General features: G+C 46.2%; 1 protein-coding gene across 1 annotated transcript; it reads left to right on the forward strand.

The window, feature by feature from the left end:
• Positions 1-2845: 2845 nt before the first annotated feature.
• On the forward strand, positions 2846-7167 carry LOC114624404 (the record flags this gene model as incomplete). The annotated part of the gene is given in 7 exon segments (XM_028771362.1): positions 2846-3217; positions 3219-3359; positions 3361-3534; positions 3536-4319; positions 4322-6221; positions 6284-6548; positions 6550-7167. Coding segments are annotated over 7 exon segments (4254 nt in total), but the record flags the coding sequence as incomplete, so codon positions are not given.
• Between the last annotated feature and the right edge of the window lie 7182 nt (positions 7168-14349).

Consider the following 14349-nt stretch of genomic DNA (forward strand, 5'->3'; position numbering starts at 1 on the left):
TACATCACCTGGACTAACAGTCCCTACCTTTTGTTTCCTGGATGTTTCGTACTTATACCTTAAAAAGACTGTTACTTGCTGAGCAGTGGTGACACACGCCTTTAATCCCAGCACTTGGGAGGCAGACCCAAAGACCACCAACAACTTGAGAATAGCCATAATAAAAATATCAGGCCCCTCCAGGGACAGAGTGACCAAAAATATGGAGACAGCCAAGGACGACATGCCCTGACAAGCCCAAACATGCCCAAATGAGAAATGGGCCACCTGGTGTTTTTCTCCCTTCCTTGGGAGGTCTGAGGTTTCATGGTCAAAAATAGCAAGTCATCCTGCCCACCAAAATGATTGCTTATGCAAATTGCTGATGTTTGACATATCCAATTATATGTAACTGTGCCAGAATTTCCAGCTTTCCCATTCCCCCCTTGTGCCTCTCCCTATAAAAGCCCTGAGTTTTCGGGGGGTTTGGTCAATTCTCTCCCCTGCGTGGGATGTGTTTCGACCCGAGGGCTCCTCGCCAGTAAACTGCCTTTTGCTAATTGCATCAAGTTGGTCTCTCGTGTCTCCTTTTGGGTGTGTGCTCATCGGGACTTCAGTCGGGGGTCCTCTTCGGGGGTCCTTTCATGTGGGGGCTCATCCGGGATTTGTGCGACCACCCAGGACACCCAAAGACCCCTTGGAGGTAGGTCGGTATGAAGGGTATGTGTCTAAGTGGGGCGCTGCTGTTCTTGCTGTCTCTGTGTTTTGGTTTCAGTTTCTGAGCAGCTGCCACTGTAGAACGTAAGGACTCAGTGGCTGCGGAGGCAGACGTGCTAAGGCCCGCAGGCTGCAGCCCTGGAGGACACTCCAAGGGCAGAAGGGAGTCAGGGAAGCCCGACTGCCCTGTTTCAGAACAAAGGAGACGGAGTGCTCCTGCTTGGGGGGAAGACATGGAGTCCTTCCCCGATGGAGGTTGCGTTTGGTTGGTTCTATAAAACCAGACGCGGACCAGATGCAGACGAGTGTGTCTGACTGCGTTAGTCTTGTGTGTTTGCATTTTTGTTGTAAGTCTGTTGAGTTTTGAAATGGGACAAACTGTGACGACACCATTATCTCTGACTTTAGAGCATTGGACTGATGTTAGGGCTAGAGGACAGGATTTGTCAGAGACTGTTAAGAAGGGACACTGGCAGACCTTTTGCTCTGCAGAGTGGCCTACCTTCAATGTAGGATGGCCCCCTGAGGGGACATTTAATTTGTCTACCATCCAAGCCGTTAAGGCAATTGTGTTTCAGGAGGGATTGGGATCGCATCCAGACCAGCAGCCCTACATTACTGGAAGATAATGTAGGGAAGATAATGTGTGGGAAGATTTAGCAAGCTACCTGCCCCCATGGGTAAAGCCATGGGTCTTTCATCGGCCCAGCTCCTGAGTCCTGACTGTTCGGGGAGAAGCGGCACAGAAGAAGAAATCGAAACCACGGAAAGATGAAGAGACCAACGCTCCGCCGAAGCCCCCTCCAAAGATATACCCCGAGATTGAGGCACCCCCTGAGTGGCCCCCTCCTCCTGCAGAATGGCTAGTTCCCGTACCCCCACCTTATCCACCTCCGCCGGCACCCCCCCAACCCCATCCCATGCCCGCACCTTCTGTGCCCCAAGCACCCATCATGGAGACAGTTGGCAGTGGGCTCTTGGTGGGGACGAGGAGCAGGAGAGGAGCTGTTTCTGTCTCAGATCCCAACTCCACGGTGGCCCTGCCTCTCAGTCTGTTGGACCCTCTCCAACTAACCTAAATCAATTACAGGTGCTGCAATATTGGCCCTTCTCTTCCTCTGACCTTTATAATTGGAAAATAACCAACTCTCCTTTTCTCAGGATCCTGCTGGACTTACAGGACTGGTAGAGTCCCTGATGTTTTCCCATCAACCTACCTGGGACGATTGCCATCAGTTCCTACAGACCCTATTTACTACTGAAGAGAAAGAGAGGATAGTCTCTGAAGCTTGGAAAAATATCGGAGATGATGAGGGGCACCTGACCCTAGATGAGACTGTAATTAAACAGAAATTTCCACTGACTCGTCCCAACTGGGATTACCACACAGCGGAAGGTAGGGAAAGGCTGTCCATGTATCGCCTGGCTCTGGTGGAGGGTCTCAGAGGGGCCATGAGAAGGCCCACCAATTTGGCTAAGGTAAGAGAGGTCATGCAGGGAGTGGATGAACCCCCCTCAGTGTTCTTAGAATGGCTCATGGAGGCCTATAGGAGATACACCCCTTTTGACCCCATGTCAGAAGGACAGCAAGCTTCTGTAATTATGGCCTTCATCAGGCAGTCTGCCCCAGATATTAGAAAGAAGCTACAATGTATTGAGGGGTTACAGGATTATACTATTAGGGATGTAGTGAAAGAGGCAGAGAAAGTTTATCATAAGAGAGAGACTGAGGAAGAGAGGAAGGAAAGGGAAAAGAAAGAAAGGAGAGAAGATGATGATAGAAGGGAAAAGAGACAGGAAAAGAATTTGACATGAATACTGGCCACAGTAGTAGGAGGAGAGAGACTAGCCAAGGTTAGACAGCTAGGGGACCTGGGCAACAGGAAAAGGCAGGGGCGAAGGGGACCCAGAAAGATGGACCGGCCACAACTAGAAAAAGACCAGTGTACATACTGCAAGGAGAAGGGCCATTGGGCTCGGGAATGCCCTAAAAAGCCAGGGGTGAGAGTACTGTCCTTGGAAGATGATGATGAAGATTAGAGGTGATGGGGCTCGGCCCCCCTCCCCGACCTTAGGGTAACTTTGAGACTGGAGGGGACCCCCATGAATTTCTTAGTCGATACAGGAGCAGAATACTCAGTACTAAAAAAAACCTCTGGGGGCAGTAAAGAACAAATGAACTCTGGTAATTGGGGCCACAGGACAAAAACAGTGTCCTTGGACCACCTCCCGGAAGGTAAACCTTGGGAAGAACCAAGTGTCCCACTCATTTTTGGTTATTCCAGAGTGCCCCTTATTGGGCAGAGACTTGTTGACAAAACTAAAGGCCCAAATTACTTTTACCTCCACTGGACCAGAATTGTCCTGGGGGACAGAGATACCCCAAGCCTTAATCCTGTCCCTCCAATTAGGAGAAGAATACCGGCTATACCAAGAAACAACAAAGCCCCCAGAAGGGATACAGAACTGGTTAACTCGATTTTCCCAATCTTGGGCCAAAACAGGGGGGATGGGGATGGCAAAACAAGCCCCCTCCTGTAGTTATTGAACTCAAATCTGGAGCTACACCTATTGGAGTTCGACAATACCCCATGAGCAAAGAAGCAAGAGAGGGCATAAGGCCCCACATTGAGAGACTGATACAGCAGGGAGTCTTAGTCCCCTGCCTGCAGGTCCCCATGGAACACTCCTTTGTTGCCAGTAAGAAAACCAGAGACTAATGATTTTCGTCCAGTCCAGAACCTTAGGGAAGTTAATAAGAGGGTAGAAGATATCCACCCTACAGTACCAAATCCCTATAACTTGCTCAGTACATTGCCACCTGAGCAGACCTGGTATACCAACCATCCTAGATTTAAAAGATGCCTTTTTCTGCCTGAGATTACATCCTAATAGCCAGCCTTTGTTCACCTTTGAATGGTGGGACCTGGAGAGCGGAAGAGTCAGACAGCTCATGTGGACGAGACTGCCTCAGGGATTCAAAAACTCTCCCACCTTGTTCGATGAGGCTTTACATCGAGACCTCGCCACCTTCCACACCAAATAGCCCCAGGTGACCCTTATACAATATGTAGATGACCTCTTGTTGGCTACAGAAACCCGTGAAGAATGTGAACATGGGATCCAGAAGGTCCTGGCCGAGTTGGGTGAGTTGGGGTATCGGGTTTCTGCTAAAAAGGCACAGCTGTGCCGGACAGAAGTGACTTATTTGGGATACATCCTGAGAGATGGACAGAGATGGCTGACTGATGGCAGGAAGCAGACTGTGATGCAGATCCCAACCCCAACCAGCCCCTGCCAGGTAAGAGAGTTCCTGGGGACAGCAGGGTTCTGTAGACTGTGGATATCAGGGTTTGCTGCTTTGGCTGTCCCACTGTATCCTCTCACCAAAGAGAAAGGGGAATTCATCTGGACCAAGGACCATCAGAAGGCCTTTGACACCCTGAAAAAGGCCCTGCTACAAGCACCTGCTCTAGCCTTGCCTGATTTGACTAAGCCATTTACCTCATACATTGATGAGCAGAGGGGAATAGCTTGAGGAGTCCTGACTCAGACCTTAGGGCCATGGAGATGCACTGTAGCTTATCTGTCTAAAAAATTAGACCCAGTGGCCAGTGGGTGGCCACCTGCCTGTGAGTGATAGCAGCAACGGCTGTGCTGGTGAAAGATGATAAGCTAACCCTGGGCCAAAATGTGAGTGTGGTGGCCCTCCATGCCCTAGAAAGCATTATCAGACAGCTGCCAGACCAGTGGATGACCAACGCCCGGATGACTCACTTGTTGAGCTTGTTGTTGACTGAATGGGTAACTTTTGCCCCTCCGGCTATCCTTAATCCTGCCACCCTGCTGCCTGAGACCACTGAGAGCCCAGTATATCGGTGCAAAGAGATACTGGCTGAAGAGGTGGGGATCTGGCCCGACCTGACTGACCAGCCATGGCCAGGAGCACCAGCCTGGTTCACTGATGGAAGCAGCTTCATGGTAGAAGGTAAGCGGAGGGCTGGGGCAGCGGTAGTGTATGGAAAGACTGTCATATGGGCCAGCAGCTTACCAGAAGGGACGTCGGCCCAGAAAGCAGAACTTGTTGCTTTAACTCAAGCTCTAAGACTGGCAGAAGGAAAAACTATTAACATTTACACTGACAGCCGGTATGCTTTTGCCACAGCCCATGTCCATGGGGCAATTTATAGACAATGTGGACTGCTGACATCTGCTGGTAAAGATATTAAAAACAAAGAAGAGATTCTCAGTTTATTAGAGGCTATCCATTTGCCCCACAAAGTGGCTATCATACACTGTCTAGGACATCAGAAAGGGACTGGCCCTATAGAAAGAGGGAACCAAATGGCAGATTATATGGCAAAAGAAGCCACACAGGGACCCATGATCCTGCCGGCCAAGGTGGGGCACAGGCCCCCAGAAAAAAATGTTGAAAAGCCAGGAAGCGTCCTCTCCAGAGAGGAGACACTGGACTACCTGACTGGTATACATCAGCTCACCTACTTTGGACCAAAAAAGATGATGAAATTAGCTAACAAATCTCCCTATCATATTCCAAGACTGCAACAGATGGCTAGAGACATAGTAAGAAGATGTAAGGCATGTGCCTTCACTAATGCTGGATCCAGCCGAGGCTTGGAAAGAAAGTGGCTGAGGGGAGATCGACCTGGGACCTATTGGGAGGTTGACTTCACTGAAGTTAGACCTGCCCGATATGGAAATAAATATCTACTAGTTTTTATAGACACTTTTTCATGGTGGGTGTAGACATTCCCCACCAAGAAAGAAACGGCCAACATGGTGGCCAAGAAGATACTGGAAGAGATTCTGCCCAGGTTCGGAGTACCTAAGGTAATTGGGTTGGACAACGGGCCTGCCTTCGTTACCCAGGTAAGCCAGGGTTTGGCCAGACAACTAGGGATCATGTGGAAATTACATTGTTCTTATAGACCCCAGAGCTCAGGGCAGGTAGAAAGAATGAATAGAACTATAAAAGAGACCTTGACAAAATTGAGCTTAGAGACTGGTGGGGGTGACTGGACAGCCTTTCTCCCTCTTGCCTTGTTCCGGGTGCAGAACACATCAGGACCTTCGGGGTTGACTCCCTTTGAGATTATGTTTGGTTCTCCTCCTCCAATATATGAAACCCTAGAGAGCTGTGCCTGCCCTGATGACAGCTCTATCCCATTATCTTCTTTCCTAGCCCTCCTGAAAGCTCTAGAGATAGTCAGAAAAGAAGTCTGGGAGCAGCTGAAGGACACCTATGCTCCTAGAGACACTGCTGTTCCTCACAAGTTTGAAGTCGGAGACGCTGTTTTAATACGGAGACATCGAGTGGGGAATCTCGAGCTGTGGTGGAAAGGATCCTACCTGGTACTGTTAACTACCCCGACTGCCGTTAAGGTGGACGGGATCCCCACCTGGGTTCACGCTTCACATGTGAAAAGGGCACCCCCGGACTCCTGACAAGATGGGTGGACTGTGGAACGGACTGATAATCCTCTTAAGCTGCGCCTACATAATAGGCACCCTCAGGTGATGGGGAGTAATCCCCACGTCCCCCAACAACTTACCTGGCAAATTATAGATGTAAAAACTGGAACAGTGCACAATGGATTGCCCCTCCAGGTACTTGGTGGCCAACCTTGTACTTCTGTTTCTGACAGATCAACTGTGCAGCCGCAAGTACTCTTCCCAATATGGTATGCAGGTTTGGGTTTTACAGCTGTCCTGATACTGATAGAGGCATGCATTGTGGAGGCCCTCAAGAATTCTTTTTTAGAAAGTGGAGTTGTGTTACCTCGAATGATGGAGATTGGAGGTGGGATAGTTCATCCACCCAAGACAGAGTGTTTTTTTTCCTTCGCTAATCCAGGGCCAAGCAGATTTGTGGAAATGGAACTGTACAAAGATAAGCCATGCTCCACGGCTGATGTAGATGTCATAAAGGTAGAATTTACTGAAAAGGGTAAGACAACTGACTTTTCTAGGTTGCATAATGGCATGAAATGGGGCCTAGTCTTTTATAAGTATGGAGGAGGGACAGGATCTGTCCTCCTCATTCACTTGAAGATAGAAGGTCTTCCTGCCCAGCTGATAGGCCCCAACCAAGTGTTACCGGAACAAAGACCACTTCCACATGATGGTCTGATAGCTCCTGTGCCACCCACGGAAGGGGTTTTTCTCGCTAGATCCCCTTTCACCACTACATCCATTCCAAGCACTGCACAAAGACTGTTGAATTTAATTCAAGGGGCTTTTACTGTGTTAAATGGCTCACAGCCTGAGATGACCAAGTCTTGCTGGCTCTGCCTTTCTTCAGGGCCCCCTATTATGAAGGCCTCACTACAACAGGGACTTTTAACACTACCACCAGCCATGAGGCCTGTGCATGGAACAGTAAGAATAGACTTACTCTCCCTGAAGTTTCAGGACAAGGACTTTGTTTGGGAAGCCCTCTGCCGCCTATAGACATTTATGCAATAAGATCCTTAAGAGTCCAAAGACTTCTGAAAATAAATATTTAGTACCAGAAATAGATAAATGGTGGGCTTGTGGGTCTGGATTATCTCTGTGCATTTCCACTGCTGTTTTTGATGAGACCAAAGATTATTGTGTGCTTGTTCAGTTAGTCCCCCGAGTATACTATCATCCTACAGGCACCCTTGAACGTGAATTTGAGTCATATCCTAGACTCTTCCGCTGAGAGCCCATTTCCTTAACCCAGCTGTCATATTGGGGCTTGGAGTGGCTGCTGGCATGGGCACAGGAACCGCTGCATTAATTCAGACCCCACACTATTTTCATGAATTGAGGGCCGCCATTGATGTAGATTTAAGAGCACTAGAACAGTCAGTATCAAAACTGGAAGAATCATTAACCTCCCTCTCTGAGGTTGTTTTGCAGAATAAAGGAGGATTAGACTTATTGTTTCTCAGAGAAGGAGGGTTATGTGTTGCCCTGAAAGAAGAATGCTGTTTTTATGTAGACCACTCAGGAGTGATTAAAGATTCTATGAGTAAACTTAGGGAAAGACTAGATAAAAGCCAGAAAGAGGGACTCAACAAGGTTGGTTCGAGTCTTGGTTCGCCCACTCTCCTTGGCTGAAGACCCTGCTCTCCGCCATAGCTGGTCCCATAATAATATTTTTTTTTTACTCCTAGTTTTTGGACCGTGTATAATAAATATTAGCTTTTGTTAAGTCCAGAATAGATACCATTCAGCTACTGGTGTTAAGACAGAAACACGAGATTTTAGGGGATGAACCCTAAGATGAACCTGTGATTTTAAGATTAAAATCATTTGAAAACAAAAAGAGTAGGGAATGTGGGAATAAAAATTAAAAACAACTCAGCAAAGACCACCAACAACTTGAGAATAGCCATAATAAAAATATCAGGCCCCTCCAGGGACAGAGTGACCAAAAATATGGAGACAGCCAAGGACGACATGCCCTGACAAGCCCAAACATGCCCAAGTGAGAAATGGGCCACTTGGTGTTTTTCTCCCTTCCTTGGGAGGTCTGAGGTTTCATGGTCAAAAATAGCAAGTCATCCTGCCCACCAAAATGATTGCTTATGCAAATTGCTGATGTTTGAAATATCCAATTATATGTAACTGTGCCAGAATTTCCAGCTTTCCCCTTCCCCCCTTGTGCCTCTCCCTATAAAAGCCCTGAGTTTTTGGGGGTCTTGGTCGATTCTCTCCCCTGTGTGGGATGTGTTTCGACCCGAGGGCTCCTCGCCAGTAAACTGCCTTTTGCTAATTGCATCAAGTTGGTCTCTCGTGTCTCCTTGGGTGCGTGCTCATCGGGACTTGAGTCGGGGGTCCTCGTCGGGGGTCCCTTCAACATCATTATGATCAATGAGTTCTTATATCCCACAAAGAACTGGAACCTTGCCAGTCTCCGGGCTTCCAGGCATTTCTCATCTCTAACTCATTTGCCTCCCACTTTTCCTACTTTCTTTTCTAGACAAAACCAATAGCCTTGTCTGGAGTTTATTAAGCTTTGCCAGCTGTGATGGCCAAACTCCAGTTTTTCTCTGGCCGGGGGTCTTCCCCACCTACTCCAACATACGCTCTCTTCCAAAAGGCCATCCTCCTGACGATTCTATACAGATCTCCACAGTTTCCTGGACCCTATGTCTTTCATTTTCTGGACTCTTCTCATCCATGTTTGATAGAGTACATCCATGAGTAATATGTTTTCAAGATGTTTTTGTTTAGATCAATCACATTTGCTCAGAAGTGTGGCGAGGTATACATCTATCTTCAAAGGCGGTGCCCCCTGAGTCCTGTTAACAGCCACTGTGCTTCAAGCAGCTTGATATCAGCAGCTTCTGCTCTTTCATGGGTAGCTGCTCTGCTCCTCACTCAATACTGGGAAGTGCTTCCTAGTTGCTTATTTGTTACTTCCATTCTGGGGAGTTTTTTCCCCTATTGTTTAAAGATGTCCCCTCTCTCCATTTTCATTTTACCATGACAGATGTTAATTGGATAACAGCCTTAATTGATAGGTACTTTATTTTTGTTAAATTGTTTCTGCAATCCTTCTGATCTATTTGTGCTTTTAGCATCCTCTTCTGGAAAACTCATTATTAAAATTTTAATTTATATTTTTAATATTTTAAACTTTCATATTTTTCTTGTAAAGGACACTTTAACCTTTGTGTTGTTTTTTCTTTTGACACAGGACTTAATGTTTGCTAGTGATTTCATATATTTTATATTTTCTGAATTAGCCTTCAATCAGTCCTCCCTCTTCTTCCTCCTCCTCCTCTTCCTCATCTTCCTCCTCCTCTTCCTCTTCTTCTCCTTCTTCTTCTCTTCTTCCTCTTCTTCCTCTTCCTCCTCTTCCTCCTCCTCCATTTTCTTCTTTTTGTTGTTGATTTTCTTATGGCATTCCTGTTAACTCTTTCATCTTTCTTTCTCCTAAGCTTCCCCCAAAAGATATCTTTCTGCTTGAATTTGTGCATACATTTTTTTCCTCTGAGAAAGGAACAGCACTGACTGTGACTCTTCTGACTCTCCCACCTCATAAGGTAAACAAGAATGATGGAGAGGACCTGGGCATTTAAAGTCTTTAAGTCCACTCTTAATTTTATCTGTGACCCAGCATATAAAATCAGTAGTACTCAGGTTCTGTAGAAGACCACCACCCCCAAGCCTGAATTACTGAAAATATCTTAAAATATGATCTTACTATGTTCACTTTCTTTCAGGATCTTTATTGAATCTTGAAAGCATCACTAAGCCCCTGATCATGGAACAAGTAAGAATAAATTCTATTGACATGGAGCCTCTGACACCTTTGACAGCTCTCACATTTATGATGGATACATATGGTTCCTACACTGTTACAATATTTGTATTCATTATTAAATAGACACACCTCTTGAATAGGAAGGCAGAAACTTAAACTCTATCTGAAAAGCCTCACAGAATTAGAATTAGTGAGAAGAAATATTGTCATGACTCTTGCATTCTCAATGTAAAAGCATTAATGGGATGTTCTTATACCTATGTGCCCATGGGGCAATAGTTTAAAGTTTGGTAGAAGCACTGGAGCTCCCAAGAGGGGTCAGCAGGTAAAGGCCATTGCCTCCAAGCATGAAAACCTGAGTCTACTTCCTAGAACCCACAAAGTAGAAGGAGAGAACAGACTCAAGAGTTGTCCTCTGATCACATGGGCAGTATGTCATGCATGCACTGGTAAACACACACATGTGTGTGTGCACATGCATACACACCCACTAATAATGATGATGATAATGATGTTAATTTTAAAAAATGTAATGGAAGCAAAACAGTAATATGGTTATGCTGGGTCATTGCCAAATCTAAAAGGAAGTATTATTACATGGGTATGCTTTACATTAAGGCCACCAAAAGATGAATTGGATCAGATCAAACTTTGGAATTGGTTTACCTGTGTTAACGTTTCATATAACTTATGCAGAGGAGGAAAAGGAAGAGGAGGAGAAAAAGAAGAAAAAGAAGAGGAAGAAGAAGAAGAAGAAGAAGAAGAAGAAGAAGAAGAAGGAGAAACAATTTAGCCCAAAGAATACTTGAAAGTGTCTAGAATATTCACCCAGTGCCTGATTCACTATGTTCATGAGCTCAGATGTCCTCACAGATTGTGACATAGTTGTATGTGATAAGCAAACAGTCTGTGCATTCAGAATCAACCAAAAAGTGAAGTGTGAGGGCACTTGCATATGCCCTCAGAGGTCAAGGAGGTCAGGGACTCACAAGGACTACCCATCCAGTGCCTGCCTAGGCTCTTTTCACTCTCTTGGTTGGCACTGACAATAAAGACTCTCAGACAGAAAGTCCCCTACTGAAGACTAACCTTTACCCTGTCTACTACACAGGTCTTCTGAGACCACCTGACCCACTTCCTACAGCTGAGGACTGGCACTGTTTAAGTCATCATGACCACACCACACTGACCTGTGGGGATATAGGATATTTAGTTGTAGCCCTGGGTTCTGGATACCTTATGAGGAGATGATGTAATAGAATAATAGGGTCCTGAGAATCTCTAAAGGACATTCAGAGAACAATCAGCTTCCCCTCACCCCCCACGATTATTCCACATCTGGACTCTGAGTTGAGCTGCACTTCCCTCAGGCAATTCCCTTGCTTAGTGAATGATTAAATGAAACTATTGATATTTCCCCCAGTGACCCACAAGTTGTCATTCCAATCATTAACTTGGCTTTTAGCTCCTCTTTGTCACCTCATCTTCTCTTTGAAGCCAGTTGTGAAAGATAAGTTCCATGAAGGTCGTCTCTCCCTTGTCTTCTGCAGAATATATAAGCATTGGCGAGGATCCATCTTGAGTTCTCTCTGAGGGCTGAGCAAGAGTACTCCCCATGCAGCATGTCCTCATCAGCCTCCTCCCAAGATATGCCAGAGCACCCTGGGTCTTCTGCACCAATCTTTCCTGCTCAAGCCTTTCACACCTCCCCACTAAGTGCAATGCAAGGTCTTGCATTGCCTGTGATACTCCGGGATGCCCCATCTACCAATTTTTAGACACAGCACCCAAGTAAAAGGCTCTATGGTTCCTTCCACACACTCTTCCCCTGGGACTTTGCACCTACCTGGGGTGGCCTGGTCTACTCTTCTCTATATATTGAAACCTTGTTGATTTTCAAGGCTAAATCAAAGCTATTACCTCCACTCAGAGACCTCTGATCTCTCAGATCTCCTAACACTGAGTGCTACTAGGCAGGAGTCTCACCTCAGAGTACTTTTCATGCTGAGTGTGGTAGTGCATGCTTTTAATCCCAGCCCTCAGGAGGCAGAAGCAGGCAGATCTCTGTGAGTTTGAGACCATCCTGACCTGTGGAGAGATTTCAAAGACAGGCAGGACCACACTCTGTTTCAAAAACAAACCAAAAGAAGAAGGAGGAAGAGGAAGAGGAGGAGGAGGAAGAAAAAGAAGAGGGAAAGGTAGAATGGGAGGAGGAGGAGGGGAAGGGGAGGGGAAGGGGAGAGAGAGAGAGAGAGGGAGAAAAGAAGGAGAAGGAGGAAGAAGAAGAGGAGGAAGAGGAGGAGGAGGAGGAGGAAGAGGAGGAGGAAGAGGAGGAGGAGGAGGAGAAGAGGGAAACTGTCCATGGCTGACTTCACAACTTCTCAGCTAACAGTGTGGAAGCTCAGAGAAGGTTACTTGTCCTTTGTGATTTATGGAACTCACTGCCTTTCCTAATATAAAACGTCTTGGGAATGGGGACCCTCCACCTCACTGAGTTTTCAGCTGATTCTGGTTCATGGAAAACTGGAGTTTTTCTGGAGGAAAAACAGCAGGCTCCTGATCAGATTTCTGCTTGTGCTCTGTCTCTCTCTCTCTGTCTCTTTGTGTCTCTGTCTCTCTCTCTCCCTCTCTTTCTCCTCTCCCCTCTTTCTGTGTCTCTGTCTCTCTTTGCCTCTGCCTGTCTCCATGTCTCTGTCCCTCCCTCCCTCCCTCCCTCCCTCCCTCCCTCCCTCCCTCCTTCCCTCCCTCCCTCCCTGTCCCTGTCCCTCTCTCTGCCTCTCAGGGCTTCTTCTCCACTGCTTCTTTCTGCTTCCTTTTAATGCTCAGTTGCCACAGGAGGCCAAGGCACGAGCTTCCCTGGTCACCAGAGCCTTCTTCTCACTTAGAGGAATCATTTCTTGTCATGTCCTCATGCCCTTCTCCAGGATGCCATACTCATCTTCCCTTCTGGAAGATCCAGTGACACGTTCAGACCACCTCAGTGCCTTGGTTAAGTACAGCCAGTTCCTCGCCTCCACTTGTCTGACGCTTCCAGCACACAGTCACCACTGTGTCTGACCTCTGAATTAGGGGCTGTCAGGCCATTGATCCATCCCTCCATTAACACATATTTATCAAGGTCTTATTACCTGTGGGGCCCAGTGGGGCTGAAATGAATGAAGAGTAATCGGCTTTGCCTTTCTGGTCCCTTCCAGTCTGGGATAATGTACTGTAAATGGCTTTGTGGTGTCATCCTGTCTGCTCGCCTAGGGAAGACTGTTAATTCCTTGCTGGCAGGAACTTTATTTTCTTGATCTCTGTGGCCTGCACATGGCTCACTATGGTATACATAGAAATGGCAGCTGCAGATAACATACAGAGACTTGTGAAATATTAACATCTTAAGGAGCATGTGCAATCATGCTTTTTTAATTGTATCCTGGCTTCATGGGGTAGACAGGATGAGACTGAAGGGTGTATGTTCTGAAAAGCTTAATGAACTCATACTTCCCAAGTCCTTATTCGGTAGAGATTGCTCAGTTCTTAGCAAGTGAAGATAAGGAAAACTGCCTTTCAAGATCTCTGCCCAGAGCAAGGGGTTATTGACATTAAACATATTACTTCTCATAAAGAACAAGTGTGCTTTAAAAGAATAATATGGAAGGGCTTCTAGTGAAAAAATAAAAATAGAAAAAGACTCCTTTCCCAATCCTTAGCATCTGTGGTGGTTAATTTATATATAAACTGAACAGGGACAAAGCATGCCCAGATTCATGGTTAACCATTGTTTCTGGTGTGTCTGTCAGGGTGTATGTGGTTAAGACTGACATTTGATTTGATGGGTTTAATGAAGATTATTGACCCAGTATGGGTAGATAGGAGCTCTAGCTGCATTTCTCTTGTATGATAAGACACCCTGAGCTGAGACCTGAGCGCATGCTCACTTGCTTGTTTGCTTGTGCTCAGCTCAATTTCTCTGCTTTTACACAATCCAGAACACCTTGCCTAGGGAATGGTGCCACCCATGGTTAAGGTTGAGGTGAATATTCTTACCTCAATTAACCCATCCAGAAATTCCCTCCAAATATACTCAGAGTTTGTTTCTATGGTGATTCTAAATCCCATCAAGTTGACAATCCAGATTGACTATCATACCTCTCTTCTTTTCTTTTGTCACTCCCATCTGTCCCCTGTGTCCCCCTAGGCAGTTTCATTTCTACTTCCATGACAGATATACAGAAATTATCTTATATATAAATCTAGGTAGGATCCACAGATCCTAGAGAGAAAACATCTGGTATCTGTCTTTCTGAGTCTGGCTTGATTCATTTAATATGATCATCTCCAGGAATGTGGAAAATACATATTCATTTCTTGTAGACAACATGACTTTATTCTTCTTTGTGGCTGAA

Source organism: Grammomys surdaster, unplaced genomic scaffold (genome assembly GCF_004785775.1).
Source record: "Grammomys surdaster isolate TR1022 unplaced genomic scaffold, NIH_TR_1.0 206, whole genome shotgun sequence".
NCBI classification, from domain to species: Eukaryota; Metazoa; Chordata; class Mammalia; order Rodentia; family Muridae; genus Grammomys; species Grammomys surdaster.